We start from the raw sequence: 15,793 nt of genomic DNA, 5'->3' as shown, positions 1-15,793 counted from the left end.
GTTCATCTTCGGAACACGAATTAAGATATTTTTGATCAAATCTGAGAGCTGCATCACTCCTCCGTACTAATCCATAGGCTTCTTCAGGGATTGAACTTGCCGGCCTCGAAAAGTTATTAAAGACATCGTTAAAATAGTCCAAGTGACTACAGTGGCTCAATCTTAAGTTTATCAAACGACGAGAACACTTTTTGTGCAGAAGAACCCCCAAAAATAACGACTTTATTTCAACTATTCATTTCCTTCTCTGTGGGCCTCGAGTCAGGTTACTAGTTTAACAGCGTATGATCTGTTGTTGTACGTCACACGTATCACACACATGACCAGCGTCGGCCAATAGTGAGCCTACGTGTGTCGTAGATCTACCCAATTACACTAGTTTAACTGACTAGAGGCCCAAAGAGAAGGAAATAAATAGTTTAAATAAAGTTGTTATTTATGTTTGTTTTTGCGCACAAAAAGTATTCTCGTCGCTTGATAAACTTAATATTGAGTCACTGTAGTCACTTGGACTATTTTAACGATGTCTTTAATAACTTTTCGAAGCCGGCAAGTTTCAATCCCTGAAGAAGCCTATGGATTAGTACGGAGGAGTGATCCAGCTCTCAGATTTAATCAAAAATATCTTAATTCGTGTTCCGAAGATGAACGAAGGTCTTACGGGGTTGGAACAACATGAGGGTGAGTAAATACTGACAGAATTTTCATTTTTGGGTGAACTATCCCTTTAAAATATATTAACATAGGCCTATATTATGATTTAAAAATTGTATTTACCCTTTTTATTTTATATTACTTTTTAATTGTATTTATCCTGTGTGTGTAAGAAATTGTTTCAAAAGAATTGAGTTATCAAGTAGGAATGTCCCACATTAAATTTTTGATTGAGTTTAGCTTAATTTTAGCGAATTTAATTATTTGAATGGTTTGATTTAATCCACCAGTTGAAATGTCTGATTCATTTGATTGATTTCCTGCCGGGATTTTTACTCATTTTCTGTAGTGTAATGATTCTGAATTAGTGTATAACAACAATTATATATGCTGTATATATTGTTCTATCTTATATAATATTGTTCTAAAAGAGTTAACTCTTTAATGTAATCTGGTGCTAATGCTGTAAATTAGCACTAGAGGATGTAAACAAACAAGTATCCACAATTAAACCAATAGCCGATACTGATAAAAACCCAAAATGTTTTGCTGCTATATATGTCATGCATCCCTAAGCAGAATTGATGTGATATACGTGTGAGAGTCACATGTTTTTTTACCATCCAGATCTTTTTAATATAGCCAGCTAACCATTTTTTAAATGATAATATGATACTTTAGGTTGCCTATAGCAGAGGTTAGCACTTTTAGTGGACTGTCTATTAAATGGCTGCTTTTATTTCTGCAATCTCTCTGACTGAGAGGCAATGCTTTTTTCCTCTGTCATCTTCATGCTTTTGTGTGGTAACTGTCTAAAACGGTCCATTCTCCTCCAGGAATTGAGGTTTCCTTTCCCTGATGGCTGACAGGACGGCTAATTTAACTATGCCGAAATCTGATCACAGGCTGAGGGAAAACACTTAAAAGCAGGGCACTTTTAGGTCACACGGGGAGTATAATTACGGTTTCGGGGTCATGGCAGAGATGCAGAGAGCGGGGCATGAGAAAACTAAGGACAGACCTTTACAAAAGCATCCAGTGTGTGTGACTAAATATGAAGAAATACATCTGTTTGAATAGTCAATAGGGTAAATGCACATCTTTGTCTTGGGTGCTCAGAAGATAATAGTGTGTGTTTCTTTATTTGTCCTGTCTGTCGGGACGAGAAGCTTTAATTGTGCACTGTTTCTTTCTGATGGGAAAAGATCTGTGATCATGGCCGTGTCCTATAGTGTCATCCTATCAGTTTCTGTTTCATACTCTGTTCTCAGTTTGACCCTGTGTGTGTGTTTCTTATTCAACTGTCAATATATGATTATTTTGGTCAATTTCACATTCTCTTGTTTTGATCACATAACTATTTTGAATTAATCTGCTCTTCTGGATAATCTAGCAGAAATGAAAGAGCACCGTTTATATGATTTTGTTTTGGGGGCTACTCCAATAGGTTTTCATGTTTCATGTTTCATTCAACACAGCATTTTCACATATTTGACATTGACTACGTTTACATGCAGCCAATATTTGGGTTATGGTCGGGTTAAGGTCACTATTCGGGTTTCTGAAACATTAGGAATAACCTGTTTACATGCGTGAGCAGAGAGAGTTACTCCTGTATAAATGGAATTGCAATATCGGTTAGCGTCTGGACGTACGGACAACCTTAAGACGCAATCATTTCCGATTCTTCTTCCTGTATCCAAAGACAACAACAACAGCAGCACGCGGATAATGAATAGTTCGGTGCAGATAGCGATCGCCTTTGTTTGCGCTTTGGTGCTGGTACTGACCTCGCTCCAAATGTATGCTGTGCTGCGTCTCGCCATGTTTACTTCCGGTATACTTGACGCGGGTTTTTATGCTCCTTGAAGTTCCTCTACTCAAAAGACCAAGATGCCTTGCGAATAGAACATGCGCAGAACACATCACTATTGGGATATGCCGATACGCGTTTACATGACCAAAAATTCGGTTTAGAAAAAGGGTACCCCAGGGATCATATCCGGGTTTTTAAAATCCGGGATATGAGCATATTCTGGTTTTTGCCTGTGTTTACATGGCCGTGCACGACCGGGTTATTGCTAATATACCGTTTTTGAACGGGTTATTGGCTGCATGTAAACATAGTCATTGTTGCAGAGCCTCTCTTCCCAGTCTGTAAGTAACGCTCTGTTTAGTTGCTGCCTCTATGAAGCCCCTCCTTCTGAAAAGGACAGTGTGCTCTGATTGGTTGGCTGGACCAGTGTGTTGTGATTGGTCAGCTGCTTTGAATGTGTTTTGTAAATGTCACGTCCCTCACCATAACCACGAGTTTTAACACGCTACTAATGCAACTCATATACTGCACATGCCTTGGGTGGGAATTATTTAAATGAGGAATATTGTGACGTGTTTGTTCCCTGAGGAAAACTCAAGACAACAAAGGAGGCATTTCAAGGAGTTCAGAAACAGTGACACTGATAGTGAATAACTCCCTTTGGAGTGACTTTTTGCTTTGTAACTTTGCAGACCTTTTTCATGCTCTAACAGCAACATTACACACTATAGAAAGTTGAAAATGTAAAAAAGCATAATAGAATCCCTTTAACACAAGGCTAATAACAAGCAGGACAAAAGCAAAGAGGAAATTCTTTTCCTATAGACCGTCTCTCTTAAGTGGTTTTCCATGTATTCAGCCGAGTAACAATGACTGTCCTAGTTACGAATAAATGCTTTTCTTTTGCTTTGCTTTGTACTTTAACGGCTTTACACACAACAACATGTTATTAATCCATGGCATCAAAACAATGAGCACAATCCAATACAAAATCCTCCACTGTTGGGGAAGCTATTCTTTTTTTTAATCAAGTAATTAAATTTATCAAATATTTGTATTGCTTTTTGGCCTTTACTGTGCAGTACAGCAGAGAACCGACGGAAAAATACAGTATTGGGAGCGAACAAGATTTAGACAATCTCTATTTTTATTTACTTTTATTAAAGCAAGCATTTCCACTTCAAATAATGAATCACCATAAAACATCAAATACTTAATGCATGCGCAACAGCCAAATGAAGGGGGCGCTGTTTGTTCCCATGACGTCATCATTGATTACACTCTCCACCTCAAATTGACTCCCTTTGACCTCAAGAATCAATCCCTGCTCGTTCACTACAGCGCAAACACTACCTTCATGAAGCAGAGGGGTCTTCATGTGTCCTTCAATCCTCTGGACAGCTCTCAGCAAAGCAGCTCATTATTACACCATCTCTTCAAATATTACATAGAATACATGTATTTTAGTAGAACTTATAAATAACTTAATCATGGTTGTGGTCTGGCAAACCAGTAAACCAATAAAAAAATATTATTATTTAATAATAATAAAGAATATTCTGTTCAAAGGTTTCGGATCAGTAAGATGTTTTCATGTTTTTTTTTTAAAGAAGTGTCTTATACTAATATAATACTTGTGCAATTAAAAAAAATACTTCAGTCTTCAGTGTCACATGATCATTCAGAAATCATGCTAATATACTGCTTAAGGAACATTTTGTAGTTTTATGTTTAAAACAGTTGTGGTGCTTAAAATAGTTTGTAGAAACTGTGAAGCATTTTCAGGATTCTTTGATGAATACTATTCAAAGAATAGAATTATTTGTTAGAAAGGTTAAAAAAAATTATTTATTTGAAATAGGAATCTTTTGTAACATTGTTAAAAGTTTCACTGTCCCTTTAGATATAGATTTAATTCATTTTTGCGGAATAAAAGCATTCATTTCTTTTTAGAAACATCTGCAGCTAAGAGGAAACGTTCTCAGAACTCTGGCTAACGTTCTGGCAAAGTTCTCTATGAACAAACTTTCTTCCAGTAACATTAATAGAATGTTTTTTAAGAGTTGTCTTGAATAAGGTTCTCAAAACATTAGCACAAAAACATTTTTTATTCATTGTTCATGAAACATTTTTGTTAGCCGTTCATCAATATATATATATATATATATATATATATATATATATATATATATATATATATATATATATATATACTGTCTACTTCGGTAGCTCTTTATTTTACACTCCTGTTCCACATGTACATACTATGAACTTATACTGTACATTGCAGATGTGCTGGGACATTTACTTAAGTGTTGCCCTTACTACTATGAATATTCTCATAATGTTTGTAACATGAAAAAATAGATGAATCCCTTTAGTGTTTTTGCTAACCTTTGCATTAACAAAAAAAAATGTTTTGAAAACAATTTGAAAAAACGGGATGTTTTGAACATTCTAGGGAACATTTAGAAATATTTTTTCCATAACTTAATGGGAACATTAGAAAATGTTCTTAGATCATATTTTTGTTAGCTGGGCTCCTGATCCCAAACTTTTGAATGATTGTGTATTTAATTTTATTTAACAAAATACCCAGGATATTTACATGATGGATTCCAGATTGATAGTTCTTGATGAAATACCACGGTATATTGGTACATCAGCGAGTGGAGCCTCTTGACTGCGAGATAATGAACATTAGGGTCAAGTTGGAGTGACCCGGAAAGCTCAGGCAAAGGAAAGATTACATTTGATTTAGAAATCGAATTTGTAGGGCGGTCAGAGTAGAGGAGCATAAATAAATGAGGCATCTGTGATCTGTGTGTCTGGCCGTGTGCATTATTAGATTAGAGCGCTAATCAAGACACTCCGGGAGAATTACACACTTTACACCACTCTGTGACACAACACAGATGGCAGGAGAAAAAAGAGTGGCTTAACTTCATATTTGAATAGGAGGAAACTGAAAGGGATTTTGTACGAGATCATATCTTCTCAATGCTGTTCTTAAGATGAAGACCACCATTTATGAATGTGAGTATGTGCTGCTGTTTTGTGAGTGAGTTGCAGGTCTTGATTCGATGGTCTTGTATGATTTAGCGCTAGCCTTGAGTGTTATGTTTGGTTTTGGGGGGGATGTGATGGTTCGGACCATCCGTCACCCTTCTCACCACCCCAACACACATTCCTGGTTGTTGTCAGCACCTCTCGAGTAGCCGTCAGACCTCCCACATACTCGGTTTCTCTCTGTACATGCAGAGCTGATGTGCATGTGTGTTTGCATATGTTTGTGTACATATACATTCTGTATGTGTGTGTGAAAAGACAGTTTTAAAGCTCTACTTGACAACAGTAATCCTTGAGAGACCAATATCAGCTAGATTTGTTTTTAGCTACTGAAGCAGGAAAAGGAGCATTAGTCTTGGCTACCTCAGCTAGGTTTTCATTCAAAGTTGTGAATTTAACTTGTGTGCAAATTTGACACTTCTGAGATAATTAAACCAAATCATTCTGATGACAGACTTTGCCTCAGGCATTTCAAAATGATCAAACCAACACTTGAGACGCTGTGCGATGCGATTGGTCCACTGGTTAGTCCAGTTATCCAATCACATCCTCTTTTGAGGAAAAGTCACGTGAGTTTTTTGTTGCACATCGAGGAATGTTTCCTTCATAGTCTATGCGCATATCTAAATAATGTAAATAATGTCAGTTGAGTGGGATATGTTTTAATGCGTATTTTTAAGTATTGATGCACATCTTGGCATTTCCAATCAGCGTTTTTTTTTGTAGTTTTTTTTTTGGCACGATATGCCAAAAAAATTTATGGAAACATGTCGTCTGTGTTTTTGTTACATAAAACTTAGCATTTCTTCATATTTGGGTCAGTCATAAGATCACGACTTAAAAATAAATGTTTGACGCACTAAGAGGAAAACAATTAGGAAATGAAAGTCATTTGCAATCATCAAGAGTAAAACAGATACGGGACTCCTACTGCATTATTTATTTAGGATTGTTTAGATATTTTATTAAGTTTATTCAAATGAAACAGGTTATTTCATTCGTATAGTATTCTCTGCTTATTCTATTAGGAACCTTTAGGATTATTTGCTAACTATTATTTAAATGATATTAAATTGGGGTTTTTTGCGCTGTTTTTTTTTTTTTTTACATAGGTGAAACTCTGCCTCTGTCTCTGCCTCGAGCATTTGATACTAAGTGTGACATGTAGACATGTAGAGTGAGGTATATCTTAAGCAAACGATGCTCCAGAATGCATCTCACAGCTAAAATTATCCCCCCCCCCCCGCACACACACACATCGCTGACTTGATTACAGGCCTGAGTGTCGCAGGACGTCCTCTGGGCTTCAGTGTTTATGAGCGCGCTTCACCTGTGAAAGCATTATGACTCTGAACGTGAGGATGTACGTCCCAGAGAGACGCCACAGCAGGTCGTCCTGCCATCACTACAGAATGGTAAGATATCAGTCAGCAGGGGATATATTTACTCTAGATACAGTCCAGACTTACTGCAAGCTGAGCTGAAGGACTTTTAAGATGTTTGTGGGTTAAGATTAGCTTTAAGTCTAGGACTGGAGGTTGCACCTAAAATTAGCCAGGTCAGTGAAATATAAAAAAGCAACGAGTGGCAACTGGTCAAGTTCTGTATGTTCTGTATCATTACATTGGCATAATATTTACTTACATAATATACAATTAGTAAATCTTTCTGGTCTCATTGGTGAATGTTATTTAAAAGAAAGACAAATGATGAGGGGTCAGATCAGGTAGAAAGTGCTTGTTTACTTACTCTTGAATGTATTATTATTCATAATTCATATTTATTCATAATTCAGCTTCTTTATTTATTTTCCAAATGCTGTTCCTAAAATGTTTTAAAATATGTATGCTGGTGTTTAAGATTTTGCTGAACACCATAGTTACACTACTGTTCAAAAGTTGAGGGTCAGTAAGATTTAATGCTTTGGGAAGTTTCATACAAGGCTGAATTTTTTTAATCTAAGTATTGTCAAACATTTTTACAATTTAAAATAACTTTACTATTTTAATATTTACTTTTCAGCATCATGGCTCCAGTCTTCAGTGTCACATGATCCTTCAGAAATCATTCTAATATGCCGGTTTGCTGCTCAAGAAACATTTATTATTAATGTCAATGTTGAAAACAGTTGTGCTGCTTAATATGTTTGTGTAAACCGTGATGGATTTTTTTCATGATGGAACGTTCACAAGAACAGCATTTAGTATTTGAAATAGAAATCTTAAATGTCATTTTTGATTAATGTAATTCGTCCTTTGAGTATACTTTAAAAAAAAAATAATGATAATACAATAAAGTCTTACTGACCACAAACCTTTGAATTGTAGAGTTAGTCCACAAGATAAACTAGAACAAACCAGCCAGAATCAGCATTGAAATGCATGCTGGTCTAAGCTGATAGCAGTGCAGTTACCTGACCTAACGTTCACCTCAGTAAATCATCTATTGTAATTACTTTAAAGTACTATATTATTTAAAGGCCTCTCTCTTGTGCACCTGAATGTAAGCTCTGTAGCTCCTGCCTGTCGTGCCTGTGGGAACAATTCTGTGTCTGTGACTAACACGGGCCGCCCTGTTATTAGTGTTTGACATGAGAGCCTTTGTAGTTGAACAGTGTTCTACCTCCCCGCTTTGAGTTTAGATGAGTCCGATTGACAGCTGTTGGTAAATCGTTGAAAACTTACCACACTGAGGAAGCCCCCGTTTGATATTCCCCGTCTTACTCACCCATAGTTAAACACACTCATCAGTAAATGCGTGCAAGAGCCACCTGTTCGTTTGTCAAGAAATCTCCCCTCAGGAACATCTGTAAACTCAGAGAACAGCTCATACTCGGGTCAAGAGTGGACCGGGCAAAGCAGTGTGTGTGTGTGTGTGTGTGTGTGTGTGTGTGTGTGTGTGTGTGTGTGTGTGTGTGTGTGTGTGTGTGTGTGTGTGTGTGTGTGTGTGTGTGTGTGTGTGTGTGTGTGTGTGTGTGTGTGTGTGTGTGTGTGTGTGTGATTAACACAGTATTCTTACAGCAGTGGGACTGAAGCGTCCTCTGCCTCAGTAACTCAGAATGTAAAGGTCCGTCTATTTCACATCATAAATGTCATCATAAGCGCTGATTCAGATGGCATACAGTATATGGAGGTTTGTTTTTATTAATGGCTTTCAGTATGAAGGAAAATATCTCATATATATATAACATATGTTTACTTCAAAAGTAGTTTTTAATTTTACACATAAAGAAAGTCTATTTGCATTTATTTATTATTGAACAAACTGTAAAAACTAATATTGTGAAACAATAATAAAACATTGAATATGTGTTCTTTTTTTTTTAATATCTTTTCTAATGTAATTTAAGTAAATAAATAAATGTACATTCAAAAATAATTCTAATATGCTAATTTGCTGCTCAAGAAACATTTGTTGCAGTGGACAAGAAAAGGTGTTCAATAATTAGATACTTTCTGCTGTGGAAAAAAATAATAATGTAAGAATATGCCCGGGAATACAATATAAAGCGGGATCTGAACACTTTTGATTTAATGTGATTATGCATTACATGCCATAATCCAAGATCACTGACCTTTCAGCCAGTGAAAATGATACTGCAACTTTAAGACATTGATACAAATGTTAACATGGTCTTAAAATGCTGTAAAAAACCAGATTCAATACTGGTACCCATTTCTTTTGACATGAAAAGGTTGTGTTTACATGGTGGTGACCTGGTTCAGTCTGACAGACTAGTGTCATCTGTAATTTCCTCAGCATTACTTCTCTTTTGTTGCTTGGAGGCATGTTTACCCTTACCTTCACTTCACTGTCTTCACCTTAGCTTTAATCACATCTGACTCACTTAGCCCACAAAACTTCAAAGCATCAGATAGATATGTACATTTCTCCATTGCATTGGTCATTGCTCTCTGTAATTATATGGGCTTTGCGGGCTGTGCGAGTATAAATGACTCCAGCAAAAGCGTGTTTATTTGGATGGTACAGGGACTATGGGTGCACCTGTTATTTCCCTTCTAGGAAACTGATTCCTCACATGAGTAACACTGCAATAATACCAGCAGTCTTTATTTACTCATGAAACACACCACACATGCTTTACAACCCCCATGTGGGAATGTGTTTGAATACAGCCGGGCCTTTGATTGTGTGTGAAAAGCCTGCACTACAACAATAAAACAACTCTCTGAATCATTTAAGTAGCCTACTGTAAGTTGTGTTATTTATTTGAGTATATAGCCTTATTATTATTATTAGTTCATTGAAATTGTGATGTTGAAGTGAAAAAAAAAACACATTTATATACCTAAAAGAGCATGTAAAAAAGACAAAAAAGAACTTAAAAAAAACTAAAGACGTGTTACATGTCAGCTTTCCTTTATTTTCCATTAATTGGTCATCTCCGTGAGTGAGTTTTAATGCACGTTGCACTAACTTATGTGTTTTCCGCTTTCCTTATCTTAAAACGGGACGCGGGAATGTTTTTGGACAGCAAACAACACATGACTCCTTTCAAACCCATTCAAAGGTTTAATTTAAGCTCCCTCGGGGTCTCCCTCCTCCTGTCCCAGTGAAGGGGCTTTTCTGTGATGTCAGACGAGAGAATTCGAGCATTATTAGTGCTGAATAACTTGAATAAGGCACAATGGAGTTGGTTTGAATAGAGCGGAGTGACGCGGCGAGGCGCTCAGTGTTCTCCAAGTGGCGGTTACGGATGTCGTCAATCCAAGTTGTTTTAAACTTTTTTGATAGATAGATTTATAAACGAGGTTTCTCTTCTCGCGTTGACAGATCTACACGGACTGGGCGAATCACTACTTGGCCAGATCTGGACACAAGCGTCTGATTAAAGACCTGCAGCAGGATGTGAGCGATGGCGTGCTGCTGGCGGAGATCATCCAGGTTATCGGTGAGCGATTCACTTTCTCTAAAACAGGCAAAAACAATTGAGCATAGAATTTCTGTGAAAGATGTAGCCTGCATAAATTGCATAAAATATATTTCAGTAATTGTTTTTTTTTTTAGGAATACAACTCATTTGTTCGCTAATGATTACTTTTTATTTAATTATATTTTTTATTTATTTATTAGTTTTTGTAAGTTTAATGCATTAATGTTACATAGACTTATTAAAAGAAAATACATCACAGAGTATTATATAAACTGTGACATGATTACATATTTATGTATGTATATTTGATCAGTACTCTCGAGTTTAAAGCATGCATTTATTATTATTATTATTATAATTATAAAGGATGATATTTTGCTTTCTTCATTTATTTATTTATTTATTTCGATTTTCTTGTGTTCAGTGTATCAATTTATTAGGCTAAAATTAAATAATATTGGAATAATATTAAATAATCAATCTTTTTAAAATAAAAAATACAGAGTAATATAAATACATAATTTGTGACATTATTTATGTATGCATTTATATTTAAGCAGTGCTTTTAAATGCAAAACATGCATTTTTCACTCACGTTTAATTTTTATTAAATTATATTTGAAATGCGTTTCAAACTATTTGTATGTTTGTTTGAACCCCCTTGAAAACGAGATGATTCATCTCAAGGGGTTTATCCTTAAGAATAATTTTTTTTATGTATATGTATTATCAGCAATGCTTTCACCTTTCAGTCACTAATATTTTAAGTTTGATCAAACTGTCACAGCACACTATTAATTACCGCAGTAGATCCACCCAGTTGTAATAGGAGTTTTTAATGCTTTAATCTGAGTGAGTGCTCAGTAAGAAAATTGATCCTTGCGATTCTTGCCATGGACATTCAAAAATAGAGTTTTTCTTTACCTCTGTCCTCTAAAAATATGTTGTAAGAGCCAGAAAGCATTTGGTTTCTTAACAGCAGAAAGTACAGTGTTGTGGGGTGAAGTGGTGTTATATGACTCATCATTGTGGTCATCCCACTTTGTCCTCTTGTGTTTTCTATATCTCATGGGAATGACACGCTGGCCAGTGGAAGCTGAAACCCGACCTCCGGTCTGATAGACACAAATGCTGCAGGCAACCAATGACACGATGCTTCACATATTTACTTTTTTATATTAAAGGGAGCTGATGGCTTTCGACCAACAAAGTTTCAAAAGGAGATTTTAAAAATAATTGTGACGATAAAGATATTTAGAGCTCACGCCAGTTTACAGGGGCCCCAAAATGTATTTGGGCATTTCAAATGTATAGAATCATCAAATGTGATTTGTTTTAAAGAATGATATGAATTCTGAAGTCTAGAATTTATTTGCAGATGCTACTTTCAGTTTTTAGATCTAATGCAATGCAATGAAATGAATGCACACTTTAAGTATTTTGAGGACCAGTGTATAGTTTAGACCTCTAATGCTGACCTGTATACTAATAAAATAGTGATTCAATTAGAAATTATTTAGAAAACATGGCCATCCAAATGGGGAAAATTTTGATGTTCATGTGATGTTATAAATCATTATTTTTATTTCAAATTGTGATATTAAAGTGAAATTAGAAAATACCATGCTATATGGTATTTGCGTGTTCACCAAAAAAATATCATGGTATTTGCAAAAATAGATTTTTTAAATAAAATGTAAATATATTTAAAGAATAATAGGTCTATAATGTTTGCATATGCCATCTTGATATTTTTATATCTAATTTTGATATCTAAAGCAATGATATTCATTCATTCTTATTTTTGGCATACGTATTTTATATAAAATAATAATCAAATAACATTATAAAATAACGATTAAATAACATATTTTGTTTAGAAGTAATGGCAACCCAAATGGTCAATTGTGATGTTATATATTGTTATTTTAAATTGTGATATTGAAGTGAAATTGGAAAATACCTTTGCATTTACAGTCATGTTGGTCAAAAATATCATGGTATATGTAAAAAAAAAAGTTTAAAAAATATAAAAAAAAATTTTTAAACAAATGATAAATTATTTTGTTTGCTGATGCCACCTTTTATCTATTTTAGATATATATACGCAAAATCAATCAAAGATGGCCATCCAAATGGTTCTGTAGTCACAGAGTCTCTCCACCGAGACAGGCCGTCTCAGATGTCTCTGTCTTCCATGCTTACTCACCTGACATCTTACACATTCCAAACACATTTTTCCCACAGCGCAGGAGGTAAAGGGATTCCTGCAGGCATGTAGCTGTCATTGTAGGCGTGTGTGCAGTTGTCATCTGTGAGCGAACGGTCCAGTTTCAGCTGCCGTGGGGTGAGGGGGTGAGGGGGTGAGGGGGGGATTGGGCTGGGCCCGTCGGGATGCAGTCAGTCACCCTCAGGAAAACCCCAAAGCAGTCACATCTCAGCAGGCCCTGCCACACAGTTGCTCAAGCTGGATCTAGTTTCCACATTAGGGGTCAAAACTCAGAAAGGACATACTGCACTTCAGGCTTACAATTAAGGAAACCTGTCAACTTGTGTTCTTTTGTAAATTAATTTGTCCGTATTTCTCTCTTTTTCGGATACCGCAGCAAACGAGAAGATTGAGGACATTAATGGATGCCCTAAGAGTCGTTCTCAGATGGTAAGGACTTGTTTTATTGTCTTCTCGTTGTGGTTTTTTTGGTGATGGTTTAATTTTTGATAATTGGAGTATACTATATGTGCTTTAAAAGGCAATGCTATATCTGTCCAGGAAACACTAATATAATGGACGTTCAGAATCGCTTTCTCACAGCATGCTTGGCGTACAGTATGGACTTGTACTTTAATGCTGTTATTTTTGCTTCTCTTGCCGCCTTTCTTTATAAACATCTGGGGATAGTTTGGCAGAAACTAAAAAAACTCCCGAAACCATCAGTAAATGTATAGGTTTGGAGAAAGCACAAGCCAGATTATAGTCATAAAGAGCTATTTTAGCCAAGCCGTAGCGAAGCAAAACAAACTGTAGAAGTCTTAGTATCACTGGTATCACACATGAGCAGAGAAGCAGCGGTTGCTTTTGACATGTCTCCATTACAAAGGCAGCTGTCAAGCCTGATTGGACGCAACAAAGGATTCATTTTCAAAGGGCTTTTTTATGGTAGATTGATCCATACGTGTGTTTTGTTATTTCTAGAGGTTTTGGATAGTAATGCCTCCATTGAGGCATTGCTCTTGTTTTGACAGTGATGAAACCCAGCCGAAACCAGCGGATGTTGGGTTTGGAGGCTGGTGTTCTGCGATCTTTGGCCAACTAGCTTCACTAGAAAGACAATGCTCCTTTAGTTGATAAGGATGGGAATTGCCAAGAATTTAAGTATTCTGTAGTTCACCCATGAATGAACGTTGTGTCATCCTTTACTCACCCTCATGTTGTTCCAAACCTGTATGAGTTTCTTTCTTCTGTTGAACACAAGAAGATATTTTAAAGAATGTTGGTAACCAGACAGTTGACGGTTGGCATTGACTTCCATAGGAGGAAACGAAATGCTGTGGAAGTCAATGGCTGAAAAAGAATTTGGGATTCACTGGTTGCACTGTATGTTTTTGATTCACTAAAATTAATGGACTCCAAAGAGTCAATCTTTTAGCAGTCAGTCTACACTGGTCGCTGTATGTTTCTCAATAGCTATGTTTCTATCCACCTATTTTTATGCAAATTTTGGGATATCGCATAAAAAACGCTGGATGGAAATGCCAAGATGCGCATAAATTCTATAAAATGTGCATTAAAAATCAGTTGAATCTTATAGTTATTTTATCCGATAAGACATGCACATAAATTACGAAGGAAACACATTTACCGAATAAATCCCTCTATGAGCACCAAAAAACTCTTTTTTTTTTCCTCAAAAGAGGATGTGATTGATTGGACAAACCAGCGGATCAGTTTCATTGCTCAGCATCCCAAAGTCTGTCCTCAGAATGATTTGGTTTAATTCCCTCCCAGAAGCGACACCAGGCATCTGAACGAAGTCATTTATGATGTTCGAGAAAAGCAGAAACGGCCATTTTTTTTTTTTACAAATATCTTGCGCAAATTTCCAAGGGAGTGACAATTTTACCTTCTAGAACACATGGGATGGAAACGGTGCTTAATTCGCAAATGTTTTATGCGATATTCCAATTTTGCGCATATGTTAAATTCGCAACCTTGGATGGAAATATAGCTATTGTAAATGCGACTGAATAGTTAGAAAACCAGTGCATTTTTGGAATCTAATATTTTGAAAATCAAGATTTTTTTTTTATTAGGGATGCACCAATATGAACATTTGGGCCAAATTTTCTTATTGGGCCTATAACGATAACATTAAAATTGAACGTATATCTGCCGATACCGATATGGTGGCCGATATATCGTGCATCCCTATTTTTTATCAAATACAACTGTTCAGATTTAGTACTAGTACTCGTCTCCCAGCCCTAATGGTTGACCAGCTTTACAAAGAAAGTTTGCTGGATAACAGATGTGAGAAGTAGATTAGGAGTTTTGAATGGCTGTGGTCTGGTCTCTTTCTCTCTCACTGACTTCCCCTTTCTCTGGCTCCATCAATTAGCTCCGTCCCCTTAGCAGCAAATCACACCATCATTTACTACTTTTAGACACACACAGCCTTTGTGTTCCCATTTTCTTTCTCTTTTCCTTTTCTTTGCTCACAGTTTTCTCTCGTTCTGTAGCTGCGTGAATACTCTGGTCTTTTGAATTTGGTTGGCTTCTATATCTCAGCCGGTGGTAACTGTATAAGCATGTGCGTATATGCACATTTTTTGTATGTCTCAGCAGGCATTCTGGATCTCAATGCAGTTTTCCTGTATGTGAGTCAATCTGAAGCTGTTTAAATTCCAGCGTGTGTATTTGTTTATGCGAGTGAGTGTCTTTAGCTAGGAAGCAAAACACTGCTTGAAGCAGGTGCAAGCAAAGCCATTATGCAAATATCATCATTGTGTGCTTTTATCAAGAGCGGGAATTGCACAATCGCTTAGTGAATGGGCCTCTAGCAACAGCTTACACTGGAAATACAAGCACTCGTGTTAATTAGCATAAAGATCCGTTCGGCTGAGTAATATCTCTGCAAACGCTAATTGCTGACATGATACTTAACCTCAGCATTCAGATTGGTAAATATGTAAACACATTAAACTAATCAATGGAGGTATTTGGGCTCATATTGTAAACTAGGGGATTTGAATTTGAATTTGGAGGACCATAATATTTGATGCTGTTCTGCATATGTTAAATTTTATGGAACAGTTTTGAGTGCTTATCATGAAATGTGCTACGCAAGCCATTTTACGTCCAT

The 15,793-nt window shown here is 36.3% G+C and overlaps 1 protein-coding gene across 7 annotated transcripts in view; it reads left to right on the top strand.

The window, feature by feature from the left end:
- Positions 1-15,793, top strand: part of nav2a (neuron navigator 2a) — a 238,027-nt gene that overhangs the window by 150,571 nt on the left and 71,663 nt on the right. For all 7 annotated transcript variants that reach the window (XM_077227974.1, XM_077227975.1, XM_077227970.1 and 4 more), the window contains exons 2-3: positions 10,334-10,451; positions 13,040-13,092. In XM_077227974.1, the coding sequence (XP_077084089.1) occupies positions 10,334-10,451; positions 13,040-13,092 (171 nt within the window). The remainder of the gene's footprint in view (positions 1-10,333; positions 10,452-13,039; positions 13,093-15,793) is intronic.

This window comes from Siphateles boraxobius, unplaced genomic scaffold (assembly GCF_051911475.1).
Source record: "Siphateles boraxobius isolate OS27281-9 unplaced genomic scaffold, OSU_SipBor_1 130, whole genome shotgun sequence".
Lineage (NCBI taxonomy): Eukaryota > Metazoa > Chordata > Actinopteri > Cypriniformes > Leuciscidae > Siphateles > Siphateles boraxobius.
The sequence above is the reverse complement of the archived record's forward strand: the minus strand, read 5'-3'. Positions and strand labels throughout refer to the sequence as shown.